The following is an 18,711-nucleotide window of genomic DNA, read 5'->3' as shown; positions in this document are numbered from 1 at the left end:
ACATTGAAAGGTTTTATATGGCAACTGTTTTCTCTGAAGAAAACATGGCATTCAGAAATCCTGGCTTCCCAAAAACACCCACTGCACCAAGTAAAAAAAAATAAGTCAAAAGGCTTAATAAAAAAATATCATGGCAGGATGAGGCTGAATACACCAAGTGCAATATCAGCGAGTTGTTCAGTGCTCTTCCTTAGGCAAAACAAAACAAAACAAAACAAAACAAAAACATGTAAATAATCTATGGCAGCTCACAAATATATTTCTCATTTAACATGAAAGAGACACAAGAACAAAAACCAAAGGTTGTAGTTTTTTTATAGTCACATAAGCATGCGAAGAAGTGACCAAACCAAAGTGCAACTATACAGGATGGATGGACAGACAACTCCCTTTCGGTACTACCTAAACTGCCACTTTTGAAAACCCACACCTAAGAGTCTTAAACCTCTGCATGTCCTGTTCACACAGCTGAACTCCATGATATGGTGTGGAACTGGTCTTCTTGGCAGCTATACAGCAAGAAGAAAATTTTGTCATAGCTGAAAGACACAGCCACTCAGCTGCAAGTTTAGAAAGGGAGCCAGCAATGGCTTTGTATGGCTGTTAATTGATCTAGAAACACTACTTAATTCTCTATGTGACAAACCAAACTTTGCCCACTTTGACTGCTTCAGGACTCAGAACCTGCCCCTGGCCCTATGGAATAAGGCATGAGAGAAATTTAAACACAAAAAGAAAACAAACACCCACCTTCAATCCAAGCACAAATCTTAAAGAACTTGCTTTTATGAATCACCTGGAGCATTATTATGAGAAGCACCTGTTGCAACTGAAAGACAGATGCAAGCGGCTCCTGTCAACAAGCCACTGACCATTTGCTCCTTGACCGTTTCATCCAAGCACTCTATTACCATCACAGCTTCTTATCGGCTGGTGGCAGGTTTAGCATGCAGGCCATCATAATATCAAGGTCTGTTCTAACAAATCCTATAGCAGTGCTACAGAGAGGAAATTTCAAGTCTCCAGAGCTGCCATCCACTAAAGGAAGGCAGCCAAAACCACCTGCTCACCACCTGAGATGGACGTGGCAAAACGCAACCCAAGATGCCACCACCACCACTACCTCCTTCCTACTCTCAGGTAAGTGATGGGAAATTGCAAAAGAAAAGCAGACTATTTGACACAAGTTGGGAGGGAAGATCTTGGCAGCAGTCCCCCCCTTCCCCCTTCATAACGGATATTTGTTCTAAAACAGTTCCACTGCTACACAGTATAGTCCATGAGTTTAACTTATGAAAATTAAGAGTCGCTCTTCACAAGTTGTCTCATATGGGTAGTTATATTCTCCTAACACCATATAAATATGTAATATTTATACAGCTTAGACATTCTGAGACATGCAGTAGTTTTTTTGTTGTAGGTAGTACATTTTTCTTCATGATCGTATGTGGGGGTTTTTTACTGATCACCTTATTACCAGCAGATCTCATGCCGGTCCATGTCTGGCATTGTCTACTACATTTGAGGGTGGCTCTGAATCATCCATGGGGAGAACAAGGCGTGTGCCCCTTATGACAAGTTCGTGGTCCCCAAACCCAAGCTCCTGGTCCAGGGTGTCCTCGGAACCGTTTCCCGCCGCCCTTCGAGATGCGCCAGATGTCAAAGAATCTGTGTTCACGGTGGAATCCCCGTAGGTCAAACTGATGTCTCCGTCATTCAAAATAAGGTCTGAATCATCGTCTTTCAGCTGCTCTTGATTCTGAGTAAAAGAAAAGAGCTATTTTACCAAGCAGCTAATATGTTGAATTAATATCTATTCCTGCTGCCCAATATGTCTGACTGGCATAATAAAATCGGAAAGTTTTTATTTTATGACTGCAATTTTCTACAAGGTACCCAAGTTCCAAGCAGGATATGAAGGTTTCACAACCTAGGCATGTTCCACGAGATTCAGATCCAGGACAATTGGGTCCAAATCCCACTGGAGTAGTCATCATTTCTCCCCTGCCTCACTTATACCTGTAAAATGGGGCTAAATACCTGCTCCACAAGAATATTGCTTAAAAATTAAGTCCATCTGCATTCATAAAACACCACAGAATTTATCTTCTTTGACTCCCATAGTATTTAACAATTTCACAGAGGCAAACAGGTCTCCCAAAGGCCATTACCAAAATCAAACTGCCAAGTTCAGAAGTATCAGATGCTTAGGAATGCCAATAAAGGGTGGTCTATTGGGAACATGATGGAGGTATGGATGGACTTTGACCGACCAAGCAATATTTACCGTATTTTTCCATGTATAACACCCCCCATATATAAGACACCTCCTATTTGGGGGGACAAAAAATTAAGAAACTGGGGGGGGGGGATTGCCCAGAGTTGTTGAACTTTTTTTGGGGGGGGTGGCCCAGATTTTTTTGGGAATGACAAAAATCACTCACCCGCCAGACCGACAGTGCTGCTCACACGCATCAACAAAGCAAACTATCCTCTGTCTCCTCGCTGTCAAAAGCAGTAAATTGGCCTGCCCAATTGCTGCAGCGACAGCAAATCAACACCAGCCCTTCCCGCAGCCACCAATAGCAATCTCCGACTCGCGGCAGTAACCAATCCCATGTCCCCACAATATACCCATGTATAATATGACCCCAAATTTTGAACAAGATTTTTGAATAAAAAACCAGTCTTATACATGGAAAAGTATGGTATGTGGCTTTCTGCTGCATTACGTTAGCAGTGGATTATCTTGAAATGTTGCTATATATGTTTATTGCACTTTTCTGATGCTGTTTGGAGCTGCTCTGAGCACGATTTTGAGCAAGAAAGTGGCATATGATAAATAAAGACAGAAGCCAGTCTGATTTGGAAACTGAAAAACAATCACAGCACTTGGTGGAAAAAGCTGCTCCAAGAATACAGTAACTGTTTTGCACAGCCAAACCTCAGCAGCTGCAGAAACACAACATACAAAGAAAGCATTCCATGGTCATTCTGGGAGGTTCTGCACGTACCTCATAAGCCTGAGGGCTGGTCAGGCACCTGGCAATGGGGCCGCAGCAGCTTGGGAGCGTCGTCGTTAGAGGAGGACCACTGTGCGTCAGGAGGGGCTTCAGGTAACTGAAGGGGGGCATTATTAAGGCGCAAAACATTTCAATGAGAGCACTTCATGGGTTTTTTATATAGCAACAACAACAACAACAATTTATTATTTATATCCCGCCCATCTGGCTGGGTTTCCCCAGCCACTCTGGGTGGCTTCCAACAAAAGATTAAAAACAGATTAAAACATCAGTTATTAAAAGCTTCCCTAAACAGGGCTTCCTTCAGATGTCTTCTAAATTTCTGATAGTTGTTTATTTCTTGGACATCTGGTGGGAGGGCGTTCCACAGGGCAGGAACCACCACCGAGAAGGCCCTCTGCCTGGTTCCCTGTATAACTTGGCTTCTAACAGTGAGGGAACCGCCAGAAGGCCCTCGGAGCTGGACCTCAGTGTCCGAGCTGAAGGATGGGGGTGGAGACGCTCCTTCAGGTATACTGGACCGAGGCTGTTTAGGGCTTTAGAGGTCAGCACCAACACTTTGAATTGTGCTCGGAAACGTACTGGGAGCCAATGAAGATCTCTCAGGACCGGTGTTATGTGGTCTTGGCGGCCACTCCCAGTCACCAGCCTGGCTGCCGCATTCTGGATTAGTTGTAGTTTCTGGGTCACCTTCAAAGGTAGCCCCACGTAGAGCGCATTGCAGTAGTCCAAGCGAGGGATAACCAGAGCATGCACCACTCTGGCGAGACAGTCTGCGGGCAGGTAGGGTCTCATGCTGTGTACCAGGTGGAGCTGCTCTGGACACAGAATGGACCAGAGTGGGCCTCCATGGGTCCAAAATGACCTCCAGGCTGCACAGCTGGTTCTTCAGGGGCACAGCTGCCTGATTCAGGTGCAGGGAGTCTACCACACCCGCGTGCCCGCCCACCCACAACAGGACTTAGTCTTGTCAGGATTCAACCTCAATCTGTAAGCCGCCATCCATCCCCCAACTGTCTCCAGGCAGGACCTTCGCTGAAGCCAAGGATATTAACGAAAACCTATTAAATCCCACTCCATGCATTCCCACAAGAGATGCATACAACATAATCATGAAAATATACAGTAAAATCATTTTAAAATGATTGTTTTTAAAAAGTAGTAAAATATAATGCAAATGAATGTGGTATTGTACACAAAAAGCCCTGTGTAAAAATGCCTTGTGTTTTTCCAACAGGGAAGACACAGAGAGGGAGCCAGGTGAGTTTCAAGTAGGAATGCGTTCCAGAGTTGCCCTTATTTTGTGTTTAGCTCATGCCCACAGATGGCACTAAGGTCTTACTTTCCAGGCCAACTTCTTCAAAAAGCAACAAACAAGCAAGTGGTTCTGATGGGCAACGACTGGCTAACTGGCTACCCAGGATCAGAGCAAAGTAATTTTATCAGGCCTTTAGTAGTCCTACCTAATTGTTCACTAAGTGGTGGTAAAAAGTTTCATCCAGTTTCACTTTCTGAAAACTGGTTTTCCAACGTCCCAAGAAAGCGGGGGGGGGGGGGCTCTCTGCTCCTGTTGGGGGCACTTCAGTAATAGGTTGTTTTTGTTCCACAACCTAGAAACATTCGCTGCTGAGTGGTATCAGTTTTATACTAGAGCCACTGGGGGCAAGGACATCCTTTGTTGGGGGGCCGCGCTCTCCTGTGAGCTTGAGATTGCAGGGCCCAAAAGTGCATGTTTTTGGGGCACCATGCTCTCGAGCAGGCCATGTGACTAGTCTGGCATGGATGGTTTGGCACTAGGACAAGCTGGAAGGTATGGGGGCTCCGTTCACGTAACAAAAACTGCTACAGAGAGACCAGCATTTTGGCTTGGCTTTTGAAAAACCGGGGGTCTGCAGTACCTAGCAAATTGGGAACCACAGTTCCAGGGGGCAGCCTGTGTGACAAACTATACCTTTGGAAAACATCCACACTTCCAGAGGCTAAAATAGCTGGCTCTTTAAGTAACTGAAAATATGACAGATTTATCACTCTGGCTCTTGACTGCCAGGCAATTGGCTGTATGAAAGACAAGGATCCACAGCTGAGCAGAAGAGACTTCTCAGAGAGGAGAAGCTCTCTTCCCCCATCATGGACAGAGGCAGATATTGGCCTTCTAGTACAAAGGCCAAGACGTAAGAGGAGGAGGAGAAACAAGGAGAACCGGTTTTTGTTTCTCTTAAGGATACTTATGGTCGAAGTTGTACCACAGCCGGAATAACCAAGCGCTCTCTGCTTTGGTACTTCTCCTTTCATTTTCTGGCACTCCCTGAAACAAATCAATGAGGCACAGTTACAGTACTTTGGTTGACAAGAATCACACTCCAAACAAGGCATTTGACAAGGAAAAGAAACTCTTCTGCCTGTGATAGCCTGGCAAAGCATTGGTGTCAGAAGCTTGCAAGCCTTTTCAGTGACGTGAACCACAAACAGAAGCTTCCCTTTTCCTGCCATCCCCTCTTTCACTGGAAGGCCATGCTTAATTCTGTCCTAATTTATGGCAGATTGACATGTCCTGGGTTCCAGCAAGTCGAGGCACTGAAATGATGCTTTCATGCAGTGTTAGAAACTGAGATATGAAAGCTAGGAGCTAAATGGCACCTTAAACCTGGGTTAAGAGAGCCAGTGTGGTGTAGTGGTTAAGAGCGGTAGTCTAGTAATCTGGGGAACCGGGTTCGTGTCTCCGCTCCTCCACATGCAGCTGCTGGGTGACCTTGGGCCAGTCACACTTCTCTGAAGTCTCTCAGCCCCACTCACCTCACAGTGTTTGTTGTGGGGGAGGAAGGGAGATTGTTAGCCGCTTTGAGACTCCTTAAAGGGAGTGAAAGGTGGGTTATCAAATCCAAACTCTTCTTCTTCTTCTTCTTATGGGCACTGCAACTGAGTGTCTAGGCATGCTTTTTTATAACAAGAATACAAAGCTGAAAATGAATGAACTGCACCTAAAATCTTATGTTCATTTTTCACATGGTACAGTCCTTCCCCTGCCCACCCTCCTAATATTCTCTGTTCTTCAGAGAGTAGCTGGAAGTGGGGAGGCAGAAAAAGGTCCTCCTTTCCTTCCATTCTGCAGTTTTAATCTGAAATCTCAGGTGCAAAGCTCAGAAACTGCTCGCGCTAATGAAATTCCCTGTCACAAAATGCGCCTGGAACAGTAGGAGTTTCAAAAGCTGCTTTCACATACTCTTCCATGTGACTGTGGGCAGGCAAGGAAAGGCAGGGCCTACAGATCACGGAGAGTTGGCTTTGCTCTTCCTCTTCTTCATGTTGGCCCTTGGTCCCGAAACGGCACCAATCCTTCCCAGAAGCTTCTGGCTCAAATTCTATTAGTCTCTAGTCTTGGGTTTGCATGCCGGTGCTTGTAAAATGCATGCGAGAACCCTCCCATCTGTTCGGGACTGGTTTTCTCTGCGCATAATTATTCCCCTGGTGTGTTATTTCAGAAGATACGCTTGCAACAGAGTTCAAGCATCTACTCAGCTTCAAGGTGCCTTGAAGGCAGTCACTACTCTGCAAGGCTGCTGCAGAAACAGAACGGCAAACCGTTTTGCATACAGAAATAAAAAATTGTTTACGTGAAGAAATTAACCAACATGCCACCACAACAAATGTGAGGATATCCACCACGGACACCCCTGTGTTAGAGGCAGAGAAAAAGAGCACAGCCACCTACCACGTTCTCCTGATCTGCATCCACACCAACCCTGCAGAGAAGAGGAAACAATTACTCAAGTTCTCCTGTGGGCTTCATCTACAAGGCCTCTCACTGCCCAGATGTGGGGCTTAAAAGCTAAAAAAACACAAGCCCAAACACCTGCCCTTGGCAGGAAGGGTGCGTGGTAGAAAGAAAGAAAGAAAGAAAGAAAGAAAGAAAGAAAGAAAGAAAGAAAGAAACCACATTTTTTTCCTCACACAAAAATCAAACTACTGTTTTAAAAAAATAAATTAAATTATGAAATGTCCATAACAAATTACACCTGCCTGCTCCAGAGTCCTTTTAAAGGTTTTCATGTTGCTGTGGACCACCCTAATGTTTTGCAGGAGGGAGGCATAGAATAACTTAGTAAACAAAGCCCCACTAAGTTCAACAGGACTTACTCCCTGCTAGGCTATGTACGCCAAGACCTGCAGTCTTGGATTTTTAAGCCAATCCAACTGTATCTGGCCACTGATTTTATCCTTCTCATTAAGTCATGTGACCAAGGAGACCCCCAGCGACCAAGAGGAGACATTTCACAAGCACACTTTCCCCATTATTCAGTTCCTGCTTAACACTCTTTCTTACTTCAGAAAGATGGACCCTCAGATTCCATTGTTATGAAGTGGGGAAATGTGGAGCAAAGGGTTTCTCTTCCTTCGTTGGCTTCCTGGTTTTCATCTTTTAACATTTCTTACATTCTGTTTCTTACATACATATACAGTCAAACCTCGTTCTGCGTCTGCCTCCGCTTGCATCCGCTTCAGCAAACATCCGCAGCAAACCCGGAAGTACTGGAACGGGTTACTTCTGGGTTCGCCACTCATGCATGCGCAGAAGTGCTAAATCGTGCATGCGCAGACGCGGCGCTTTGATGTGAGTCATTTCCAAGTTGTGGCAGGGCCTCTGGAATGGATTCCTGCCGTAACCCGAGGGTCCATGCATCATGGTATGTTTCCCCCCTTTATATCCCTGTGACTTCCCTCCCCCCATGTTTAGCATTATTTAGTTAATTTAATATTATTTTAATATTGTGTTAAAGCAATATGCTTTATATAAAAACCCGTAGAATCTTTTCCAACTGTTATCCTAACTTTGCGAACATCAGTCTAAGCATATCAGTAAGTTTCTTTTGGAACAATGTTTTGCCTTATACTCCTCTACACATTCCCATTCTTTCCTTAGTTTTTGATTAAATTGTAATCTGATTGCTGCCATCATTTTGCCCAATTCAATAAATTCACAAAATTTAATTTGCCAATCTGCTACTGATGGGACTATATCTCCCTTCAGGTTTTTTGCCAGTAAAACCCTAGTGGCAGCCGTCGTGTATAGGAATATTTTTTTCTTATCATTGGGGATGTCTTTTGTCACTATACCTAGAAGGAACTTTGGCCTTTTCTCAAATATTATTTTACACATATTTTTTAATTCTTCATAAATATTACTCCAGAACTTTTTGATTTTATCACATCCCCACCATACACGATACATTGTACAGATCACAGCAAGATTCCTTAGCTAAGGCAACAGCACAAGACTCAAACCGACACTCACCTGATATGAAGGCACGACAGCATAGGAGTGGTGCCACCTCCAAACACCCAGACGGTAAAGAAGACGATGAGAAGCGTTGTACTGAACATCATCTGCCGCGCATAGGTGGCGGTGTCCCGAATGGCCAGCGCAAAAGCCATGGCTCCACGGAGGCCTGGGAGAAAAGGCTCATCAAACCTTGTGTGGCCCATGGCCGGGCTCCTAAGAGCCTATTCCATTTCTGTCCCGGGGTCTGAATGCAGTATGTACATGCAAGAACGTGTGGGCATGCGTGAGTGTATGCGTGTGTGTGTGTGTGCGCGCGCGCACACACACACACACGAGCTTTTCTACTTTTCACCTTTCGAGTGCAAACCCCAACCCACCTCCCCCAGAAACCCTCTTCCATTTCACGTGGTGTTGCAGGAGGGGAGTGCTACTGTTCCAAGCTGCAACTTCCAGCAAAAAAGAATCTTGTAGTGACTTCGAGATGAACACAGTTATTACGGCATAAGCTTTCGTGGACCAGAATCTACAGTATGATCACAGGGCAGCTGTCTCCCAGCTCCAGCTGGTACACAGGTGGAGACCCTCCCTGCCCGCCGACTGTCTGGTCAGACTGGTGCATGCTCTGGTTATCTCCCGCTTAGACTACTGCCATGCGCTCTACGTGGGGCTCCCTTTGAAGGTGACCCAGAAACTACAACTAATCCAGAATATGGCAGCCAGACTGGTGACTGGGACCGCTGAGACCACATAACACTGGTCTTGAAAGACCTACATTGGCTCTCAGGACGTTTCCAGGCACAATTCAAAGTGTTGGTACTGACCTTGAAAGCCCTAAACAGCCTTGGCCCAGTAGACCTGAAGGAGCGTCTCTATCCCAAATGCTGGGGTTCCTTTCCCAAGGGCCTTCTGGCGGTTCCCTCCCTGCAAGAAGTGAGGTTACAGGGAACCAGGCAGAGAGCCTTCTCGGTAGTGGCACCCGCCCTGTGGAACACCCTCCCATCAGATGTCAAGGAAATAAACAACTACCAGACTTTTAGAAGACATCTGAAGGAAGCCCTGTTTATGGAAGCTTTTAAAGTTTGATGAACTATTGTATTTTAATATTTTGTTGGAAGCCGCCCAGAGTGCCTGGGGAAGAAATAATAAATTATTATTATTATTATTATTATTATTATTATTATTATTATTATTATTATTGGCGAGGGCTCTCTTCCAGAGGCAGTGCCCATATACCACATTGCTCAAAGCCAAAGGCTGCTGGGAAAGCCTGCATGGGGGACCTCCCTGTGCCACCACTGCCAGAGAAAGAAGAAACCACAACTTCCTCAGATGCGGGAGGGAGCAGAGGCAGACAGGGAGAGAGGCAGGTAGAAGCAGCAGACAGGTGGGGTTTCTTCTCGCTCTGCCTGCCTGCCATCCCTTAGTTGGGAAGGCTGCTGCTGCAAGAGCAAAGTGTGTGTAGTTGCATTTGCACAAGTAACATGTGTGTGAAGAGATTACGCTGCACTTCTGCAGAGGCATGAGAGAAAGACGTCCAGAGCAAGTTGCACAAGGGCCTGGATCCTGGTCCATGCTAGGACTCTTAATTAACACCTTCTCCTTCATGCATCATATTCCACCCTGCCTTAAGGCCAATCCTTAAGAGATGCTTAGATCATCTTTTAAGCCTCTGCCACTGGAATGATGCCACCTTCATGTTAAGTGCAGTGACACCAATCTAATGGCAGGAGCTCGTATTTTTGCACTTTCATCGATTCTCGGCCTTTTGGCTAAGATCAAGTGTCGTATTTTTGCACTTTCAAAAACACAACAAGTACAAAGATAAATACAGATAAATACAAAGATAAATATAGGGGACAGGGCAAAATCCTCTCTCTCCGTTTCATCTGCATCAGGAACAGCTGTACAGTGGGGTCACTCAGAGGAGAAGATGGTGAAATGCAAACAGGGGACACAGAAAGGGCTGAACTCCTCAATGCCTTCTTTGCCTCAGTCTTCTCTGATAAAGAAAACAATGCCCGACCTGAAGAATTTGGAGCAAATGATTCAGCAGAGGAAACACAGCCCAGAATAACTAAGGAGATAGTACAAGAATACTTGGCTAGTTTAGATGTATTCAAGTCTCCAGGGCCAGATGAACTGCATCCAAGAGTATTAAAAGAACTGGCAGATGTGATCTCAGAACCACTGGCAGTCATCTTTGAGAATTCCTGGAGAACAGGCGAAGTCCCGGCAGACTGGAGGAGGGCAAATGTTGTCCCTATTTTCAAAAAGGGGAAAAGAGAGGACCCAAATAATTACCGCCCAGTCAGTCTGACATCAATACCAGGGAAGATTCTGGAGCAGATCATTAAGCAAACAGTCTGTGAGCACCTAGAAAGGAATGCTGTGATCACCAATAGTCAGCATGGATTTCTGAAAAATAAGTCATGTCAGACTAACCTGATCTCGTTTTTTGACAGAATTACAAGCCTGGTAGATGAAGGGAACGCAGTGGATGTAGCCTACCTTGATTTCAGCAAGGCATTTGACAAGGTGCCCCATGATATTCTTGTAAAGAAGCTGGTAAAATGCGGTCTTGACTATGCTACCACTCAGTGGATTTGTAACTGGCTGGCTGACCGAACCCAAAGGGTGCTCATCAATGGTTCCTCTTCATCCTGGAGAAGAGTGACTAGTGGGGTGCCACAGGGTTCTGTCTTGGGCCCGGTTTTATTCAACATCTTTATCAACGACTTGGATGATGGACTCAAGGGCATCCTGATCAAATTTGCAGATGACACCAAACTGGGAGGGGTGGCTAACACCCCAGAGGACAGGATCACACTTCAAAACGACCTTGACAGATTAGAGAACTGGGCAAAAACAAACAAGATGAATTTTAACAGGGAGAAATGTAAAGTATTGCACTTGGGCAAAAAAAATGAGAGGCACAAATACAAGATGGGTGACACCTGGCTTGAGAGCAGTACATGTGAAAAGGATCTAGGAGTCTTGGTTGACCACAAACTTGACATGAGCCAACAGTGTGACGCGGCAGCTAAAAAAGCCAATGCAATTCTGGGCTGCATCAATAGGAGTATAGCATCTAGATCAAGGGAAGTAATAGTGCCACTGTATTCTGCTCTGGTCAGACCACACCTGGAGTACTGTGTCCAGTTCTGGGCACCACAATTCAAGAAGGACACTGACAAACTGGAACGTGTCCAGAGGAGGGCAACCAAAATGGTCAAAGGCCTGGAAACGATGCCTTATGAGGAACGGCTAAGGGAGCTGGGCATGTTTAGCCTGGAGAAGAGGAGGTTAAGGGGTGATATGATAGCCATGTTCAAATATATAAAAGGATGTCACATAGAGGAGGGAGAAAGGTTGTTTTCTGCTGCTCCGGAGAAGCGGACACGGAGCAATGGATCCAAACTACAAGAAAGAAGATTCCACCTAAACATTAGGAAGAACTGTGGCTTGATGATAGAGTCCGGCACATTCTGCTGCGCCACACTGGACTCCTGTGCGTAGCTCACTGTCAGCGTCCTTCAGTGAGCGTAGCTCACTGTCAGCAGAGTCTCCGCAGCGGTAGAATACTGTTGCAATGTGTGGGTAATAAATCAGACTGTACACAGGCTTGTTGCTTATCTCCAACAGTCTTTAATCGTGTAGCAAAACATCTTAAATCATCCCGGCGAAATAGCACACATCTTTCGCCTCTCGGTCAAACCGAAAGATGACTCACACACAGAGAAACCACTCCCGTATGTGAACATAACCACGCCTCAGAATGTGAGACGTCACTCAGAACTGTTTAACCCTGTAAGTTCTGATTCTCTTCACAAGAACTTCTTGACAGTAAGAGCTGTTCGACAGTGGAATTTGCTGCCAAGGAGTGTGGTGGAGTCTCCTTCTTTGGAGGTCTTTAAGCAGAGGCTTGACAACCATATGTCAGGAGGGCTCTGATGGTGTTTCCTGCTTGGCAGGGGGTTGGACTCGATGGCCCTTGTGGTCTCCTCCAACTCTATGATTCTATGATTCTAATTACTGTTTGGGTGCCTGAAAGCAGGGATGGAGGATGGCTAATAAAACTGAAGCCGAACCCAGATAAGATGCTTTGCCTGTGGAAATGGAGAGTGGCCTGAAAATTTCTAGGTGTCTGGTCGACGGTGAGGAATCTTAACTTATTTCAAGATAACTACATTAAACTATGGAAAGAGATTTAAAAAGAGTAGAAATTTAGGGAAGGATTAAACTTTCCCTACTAGGGAGAATTTCAGCTATCAAAATGAATGTGCTCCCCAAAATGCTGCTTTTATTTCAACCGATTATTGACAAACCAAGTTGCCTCAAGGAATGGAAAAGAGGTATTTCTAAATTTGTCGGGGTGGGGAAGCCACGAATTAAACACAAAATTTTGATTGACACAAAAGAAAGAGAATTGGCAACTGAAGATGACAGAATATGCAGAATTAGCAGGTCTAACAAGTAGAATAAGAGAACAAGAAGAACAGGTATTTAAAGAGGAGTGGTATCTTTTTGTTGCGCATAACAAAATAATTGTGCACCGTTGAAAACGCTGGCAGTATTAAAGTAACTCAACAATATAACATATTCTGAACTGATGTAAGATAGGAAAATTAAATTAGATAGATATATTAGAATATGTAGGAATGTTGGATAAGATAAATGAATCCTGGAAGGGGAGGGGAGGAAGTCAGTGAATGTATGGTATAATAAAAGATATTTAATTTGAAATGTACAATTTGAAAATTTAATAAAAATTATTAATTTTAAAAAGGTGCATTATCTGTGGGCTGGTGCTTCTCAGGTCCAAAAATTAGGTAAAACAGCTTGTTTTGGCAATCTTCTAGAAGGGAGATGCCTGGAGTCGGGGGGGGGGGACTTCCTAGATTCCAAGATGCCATTGCATGTCTGAGTACAATTCAAAGTGTTGGTGCTGACCTTGAAAGCCCTCAACAGCCTTGGCCCAGTAGACCTGAAGGAGCATCTCCACCCCGGATGCCAGGGTCCCTCTCCTGCAAGAAGCGAGGTTACAGGGAAGCAGGCAGGGGGCCTTCTCGGTGGTGGTGCCCGCCCTGTGGAACGCCCTCCCACCAGATGTTGATAAGCAACTATCCTACTTTCAAAAGACATCTGAAGGCAGCCCTGTTTAGGGAAGCTTTTCATGTTTCTTGCTGTATTGTGTTTTTAATATTCAATTGGGAGCCGCCCAGAGTGGCTGGGGAAACCCAGCCAGATGGGCGGGGTATAAATAATAAATTATTATTATATATTATTACTGCAGGCCCATGTGACAAGGATGCAACCTATGCGGAGCTACAGCTGTTTCTCCAGCTATGGCCATTCTAGGAACAACCTCTGAGTTAGACTGTTGTAGTGTTTGGCTTCCCTTGAAGATGATCCAGTATTTGCAGCTAGCGCATAATGCTGCTCTCTTGCAGTGAGATGAGATCATTTTACACTGAATTTGAAATCACTGCAGGAGAGCAACCAGGCCCAGTTCAAAGTATAGGTACCACCAAACCAAGTCCAAACAGCTTAGGACCCAAGTGTTTGAAGGAGTGCCTTCTGCAGCACTACCCAAACCAGGTTTTGACACCTGCAAGAAAGGCCCTGCTGAAGGTTCCCTCGTTGAGCATAGCCCAGTAGGGCTACTATACACAGTAGGGCCTTCCCAGTGGCACCACCACCTTTGCTATGAAACGCCCTCCCTGTCGAGATCTGGCTCTCTCTCTCACTTGGTCTGCATTCAGTCAGAAATTAAAAGCTCACTTGTTCCAGCAGGCCTTCATTATGTAGTAGTAGTAGTAGTTGTAATAATAATAATAATAATAATAATAATAATAATTTATTATTTGTACCCCGCCCATCTGGCTGGGTTTCCCCAGCCACTCTGGGCGGCTTCCATAAAAACCAAAAATACACTAAGCTGTCACACACTGAAAACTTCCCTGAACAGGGCTGCCTTAAGATGTCTTCTGAATGTCAGGTAGTTGTTTATCTCTTTGACATCTGGTGGGAGGGCGTTCCACAGGGCGGGCGCCACCACCGAGAAGGCCCTCTGCCTGGTTCCCTGTAGCTTTGCTTCTCGCAATGAGGGAACTGCCAGAAGGCCCTCGGTGCTGGATCTCATCGTCCGGGCACAATGATGGGGGTGGAGACGCTCCTTCAGGTATACTGGGCCGAGGCCATTTAGGGCTTTAAAGGTCAACACCAACACTTTGAATTGTGCTCGGAAACGTACTGGGAGCCAATGTAGGTCTTTCAAGACCGGTGTTATATGGTCTTGGCGGCCGCTCCCAGTCACCAGTCTAGCTGCCGCATTCTGGATTAGTTGTAGTTTCCGGGTCACCTTCAAAGGTAGTCCCACATAGAGCACATTGCAGTAATCCAAGCGAGAGATAACCAGAGCATGCATCACTCTGGCGAGACAGTCTGTGGGTGGAGCTGGTAGACAGCTGCCATGCATACAGAATTGACCTGCGCCTCCATGGACAGCTGTGAGTCCAAAATGACTCCCAGGCTGCGCACCTGGTCCTTCAGGGGCACAGTTACCCCATTCAGGACCAGGGAGTCCTCCACAATAGCCCGCCCCATTCCCCAAAAACAGTCCTTCTGTCTTGTCAGGATTCAACCTCAATTCATTAGCCGCCATCCATCCTCCAACCACCTCCAGGCACTCACACAGGACCTTCACTGCCTTCACTGGTTCTGATTTGAAAGAGAGGTAGAGCTGGGTGTCATCTGCATACTGATGAACACCCAGTCCAAACCCCCTGATGATCTCTCCCAGCGGTTTCATATAGATGTTAAAAAGCATGGGGGAGAGGACAGAACCCTGAGGCACCCCACAAGTGAGAACCCAGGGGTCTGAACACTCATCCCCTCAACACCACTTTCAGGACACAGTCCAGGAGAAAGGAGCAGAACGTCTGTATGACAGTGCCCCCAGCTCGCAGCCCCTCTCGATGGTCCAGAAGGATGTTATGGTCAATTGTATCAAAGGCTGCTGAGAGATCCAGCATAACTAGGAAACAGCTCTCACCTTTGTCCCTAGCCCGTCGGAGATCATCAACAAGCGCGACCAAGGCAGTTTCAGTCCCATGGCGAGGCCTGAATCCCGATTGGAAGGGATCCAAATGGTCCGCATCCTCCAGGCGTGCCTGGAGTTGTTCAGCAACCACCTGCTCAATCACCCTGCCCAAGAATGGAAGATTTGAGACTGGGCGATAGTTGGCCATACTGGCCGCATCTAAAGATGTTTTTTTAAAGAAGCGGTTTAATGACTGCCTCTTTCAGCGGATCTGTGAATGTTCCCTCACAGAGGGAAGCGTTCACCACTCCGCAGAGCCCATCGCCCAGCCCTTCCCGGCTAGCTTTTATAAGCCAGGATGGGCAAGGATCAAGGAGACAGGTGGTTGGTTTCATGCATCCAAGCAGCCTGTCCACATCCTCAGGGGTAACAGATTGAAACTGATTCCATGCAACTTGACCAGACAGGGCTCTAGCACTCTCCCGCCCCAGCCCTGCTCCCACAGTGGTGTCTAGCTCCTTCCGAATATGAGTGACTTTACAGTGGTGCCTCGCAAGATGAAAAGAATCCGTTCTGTGATTCTCTTTGTCTAGCAGTTTTTTTCGTCTTGCGAAGCAAGCCCATTGAAGGATTAGCGGATTAGCGCTATTAGCGGCTTTTAGAGGCTTATCTGCTGATCGAATCAGCTGATAAGCGGCTTAGCGGCTTAGAAAATGGGGGGGGGCCCAGCAGGAACTCACAAGACATTGTCGTCTTGCAAAGCAAGCCCTTAGGAGATTCGTTTTGCGAAGCACCTCCAGAACGGAAAACTCTTTCGTCTAGCGGGTTTTCCGTCTTGCAAGGCATTCGTCTTGCGGGGCACCACTGTATCTGCAAAAAACTTTGCAAAATAGTTGCAGGAGATCTTGGGGTCTTTACAAGGCCCTGGTGGTAAAGGTGGTTCCGTTAAATTGCGGACCACCTGAAAGAGTCTCCTGCTATTATTTTCTGCAGATGCAATAGAGGCGGTGAAGAAAGTCTTCTTCGCCATCGCTATCGCCACTTGGTAGGCTCTAACCCGCGTCCGGTCAGATTCGGAATGAGTTTTCTGCCACCGACGCTCTAGCCGTCTCAGCAATTGTTTCATTGCCCTCAGCTCCGAAGAAAACCACGGGGCTGTCCGGGCTCCATGCAATCGGAGAGGGCGCTTCGGAGCCAAACAGTCAATAGCCCTGTTTAACTCCACATTCCAGCGGGCCACCAGGGAATCAGCTGAAAGGCCATCAACATGGGATAAAGCATCCCCTACCACTCTCTGGAAACCATTTGGATCCATTAAGTGGCGGGGGCGGACCATGCAAATCGGCCCCACCTCCCTGCAAAGGGGAAGGGTTGCCGAGAAGTCCAGTTGCACCAGGAAGTGGTCTGACCATGGCACTTCTTTCGTTTCGCTTTTACTTAGTGTCAGATCACCCACATCACTAGAGGTGAACACCAGGTCTAAGGCATGTCCATGACTATGAGTTGGGCCAAACTTATTCAGGGACAGCCCCATGGAGGCCATGCTTTCCACGAAGTCCCGAGCGGCCCCTTGTAAGGTCGTGTCGGCATGGATGTTAAAATCCCCTAGGACGACCAAGCTAGGTGTCTCCAGGAGAACATCCGCCACGACCTGAAGCAGCTCAGGCAGGGGATCCTTGGCGCAGCGGGGAGGTCGGTACACCAGTAGGAATCCTGTACTGCCCCTATTGCCCAACTTCCAGAACATGCACTCAGAAAACTGGGTCTTCCCAATAGGACGCCTGGTGCAAACTAATGACTTCCTAAAAATCACTGCAACCCCCCCTCCCCGCCCACAAGGCCTGGGTTGCTGTGCGTAAGAGAAACCTGGTGGACAAGCGGCAGCAAGGACAGGCCCATCTGCTTCATCCAACCAAGTCTCTGTTACACATGCCAGGTCAAGTCTTCCATCCACGATCAAGTCATGGATGGCAGTGGTCTTGTGAATCATTGACCTGGCATTGCACAGCAGCACCTTCAGGCTATGTGGGTATCCCTTGCTGATTCTAGTATCCGTCCGGACAGGACCAGACCCGGAGGCAGGAATAGTCCTCAGACAACGACTAAACCTGCCTCCTCGGTAATGACATGGTCTGGTCTTAGCGTAACTCCACCTCCTGCCCATGATCACTGAGATCAGTTGTCCCAGTGCCCCCCCCCATGGAACTTGCCCCAGCCATCGTGTTGGCTGGGGCCCCACTCCCCGGCAGCCCTTAAAAACAAAACACAAACTATACAGCAACCAATAAAACAACAGAAAACAAAAACAGAACAGTTATTATAAAATTAATCCCCAACTAGATATCCATCCCACCCACCCACCCCCAACAAAGGGAAAAAGGAGAAAAAGAAATAAAAATTTAAAATGCCACTGACTGCTTGAGGACATTTTAAAACACATTAACCACTTGGAACAGGGAAGCAATAGCAGAACAACTTCCCGCACTTCCCCAAAGTTTGTTCCAAATGAGGGCCTGGGCCAGTTGGAAAAGGCCCTGGAAGGGAGCAGGCCCTGCAGTCCTCCCCTCAGCCGATGGTGAGGCCGATGTAACATAACAGGCCATATATTTGTACTTTAACTGTAAATTTGTCAATCAGGGTGGCTAAAAATCAATGGTTTATTTAAAAAAAAATTAATTTTTTTTTTAAATAGGATTTTTTTTAATCGGAATTTTTATTGATTTATATCAGAATTTTTAAATAAAATGCTTTTGGAGAAAAAACCTTTCTAAAGATTTTCTCTTTAAGTTACATTCTAGTCCAAAGGCTATTCATCAGGAAATAAGGATTTGTTTTAAGTTTTTCATGTCTGCTAAAACTCAGTCTAAGTTTTTTTAAAAAAAAAAACCATTTAACCACATCAGTTAACAAACATGGATACATTAGCTATCATGTTTTAGTTTGCTATCATGTTTTAGTTAAATAAATTGCTTAAATTGTTACTACGGAAATTATTTTTCTCCTTCCAATCAAGTACAGCAGAAAGGTTGTCCAAATATAAACAGATAACTTATTAAACCTCACAATAATTTCATAATTATCTGTCTATGTATTTCTAATAGTATAACCAAACCATTAATTTTTTATATAACTGCAAAAACTACTCTGAAAATTTATTATTCCAAAAATGAAACCTTCATCTGGTTGTCATTATTAAGATTATACCAGCAAGAATGAGTCTTTCTGTAAAAAGTGATTTAAATCAAGTCTTACTCACTAGTGATTTAAATCGTGATTTACCGTATTTCTCGCTCTATAGGACGCACCGGACCATAGGAGGGGGAGAACAGGGGAATTTTTTTTTCTTGTTCTCCCCCTCTAAAACAAGG

General features: G+C 45.8%; 1 protein-coding gene across 1 annotated transcript in view; it reads right to left on the bottom strand.

Moving 5' to 3' along the window:
* Positions 1–298: 298 nt before the first annotated feature.
* SLC9A6 (solute carrier family 9 member A6) overlaps positions 299–18,711 on the bottom strand; it is a gene marked incomplete at its 5' end in the record, with an annotated part of 42,906 nt that continues 24,493 nt past the window's right edge. Inside the window, 5 exons of the mRNA XM_082207525.1 lie at positions 299–1,759; positions 3,015–3,120; positions 5,249–5,328; positions 6,733–6,763; positions 8,314–8,467. Coding sequence (XP_082063651.1) covers positions 1,487–1,759; positions 3,015–3,120; positions 5,249–5,328; positions 6,733–6,763; positions 8,314–8,467 — 644 coding nt within the window. The 3' untranslated portion in view covers positions 299–1,486. The remainder of the gene's footprint in view (positions 1,760–3,014; positions 3,121–5,248; positions 5,329–6,732; positions 6,764–8,313; positions 8,468–18,711) is intronic.

This window comes from Podarcis vaucheri (assembly GCF_965113315.1).
Source record: "Podarcis vaucheri genome assembly, chromosome: Z".
NCBI classification, from domain to species: Eukaryota; Metazoa; Chordata; class Lepidosauria; order Squamata; family Lacertidae; genus Podarcis; species Podarcis vaucheri.
The sequence above is the reverse complement of the archived record's forward strand: the minus strand, read 5'-3'. Positions and strand labels throughout refer to the sequence as shown.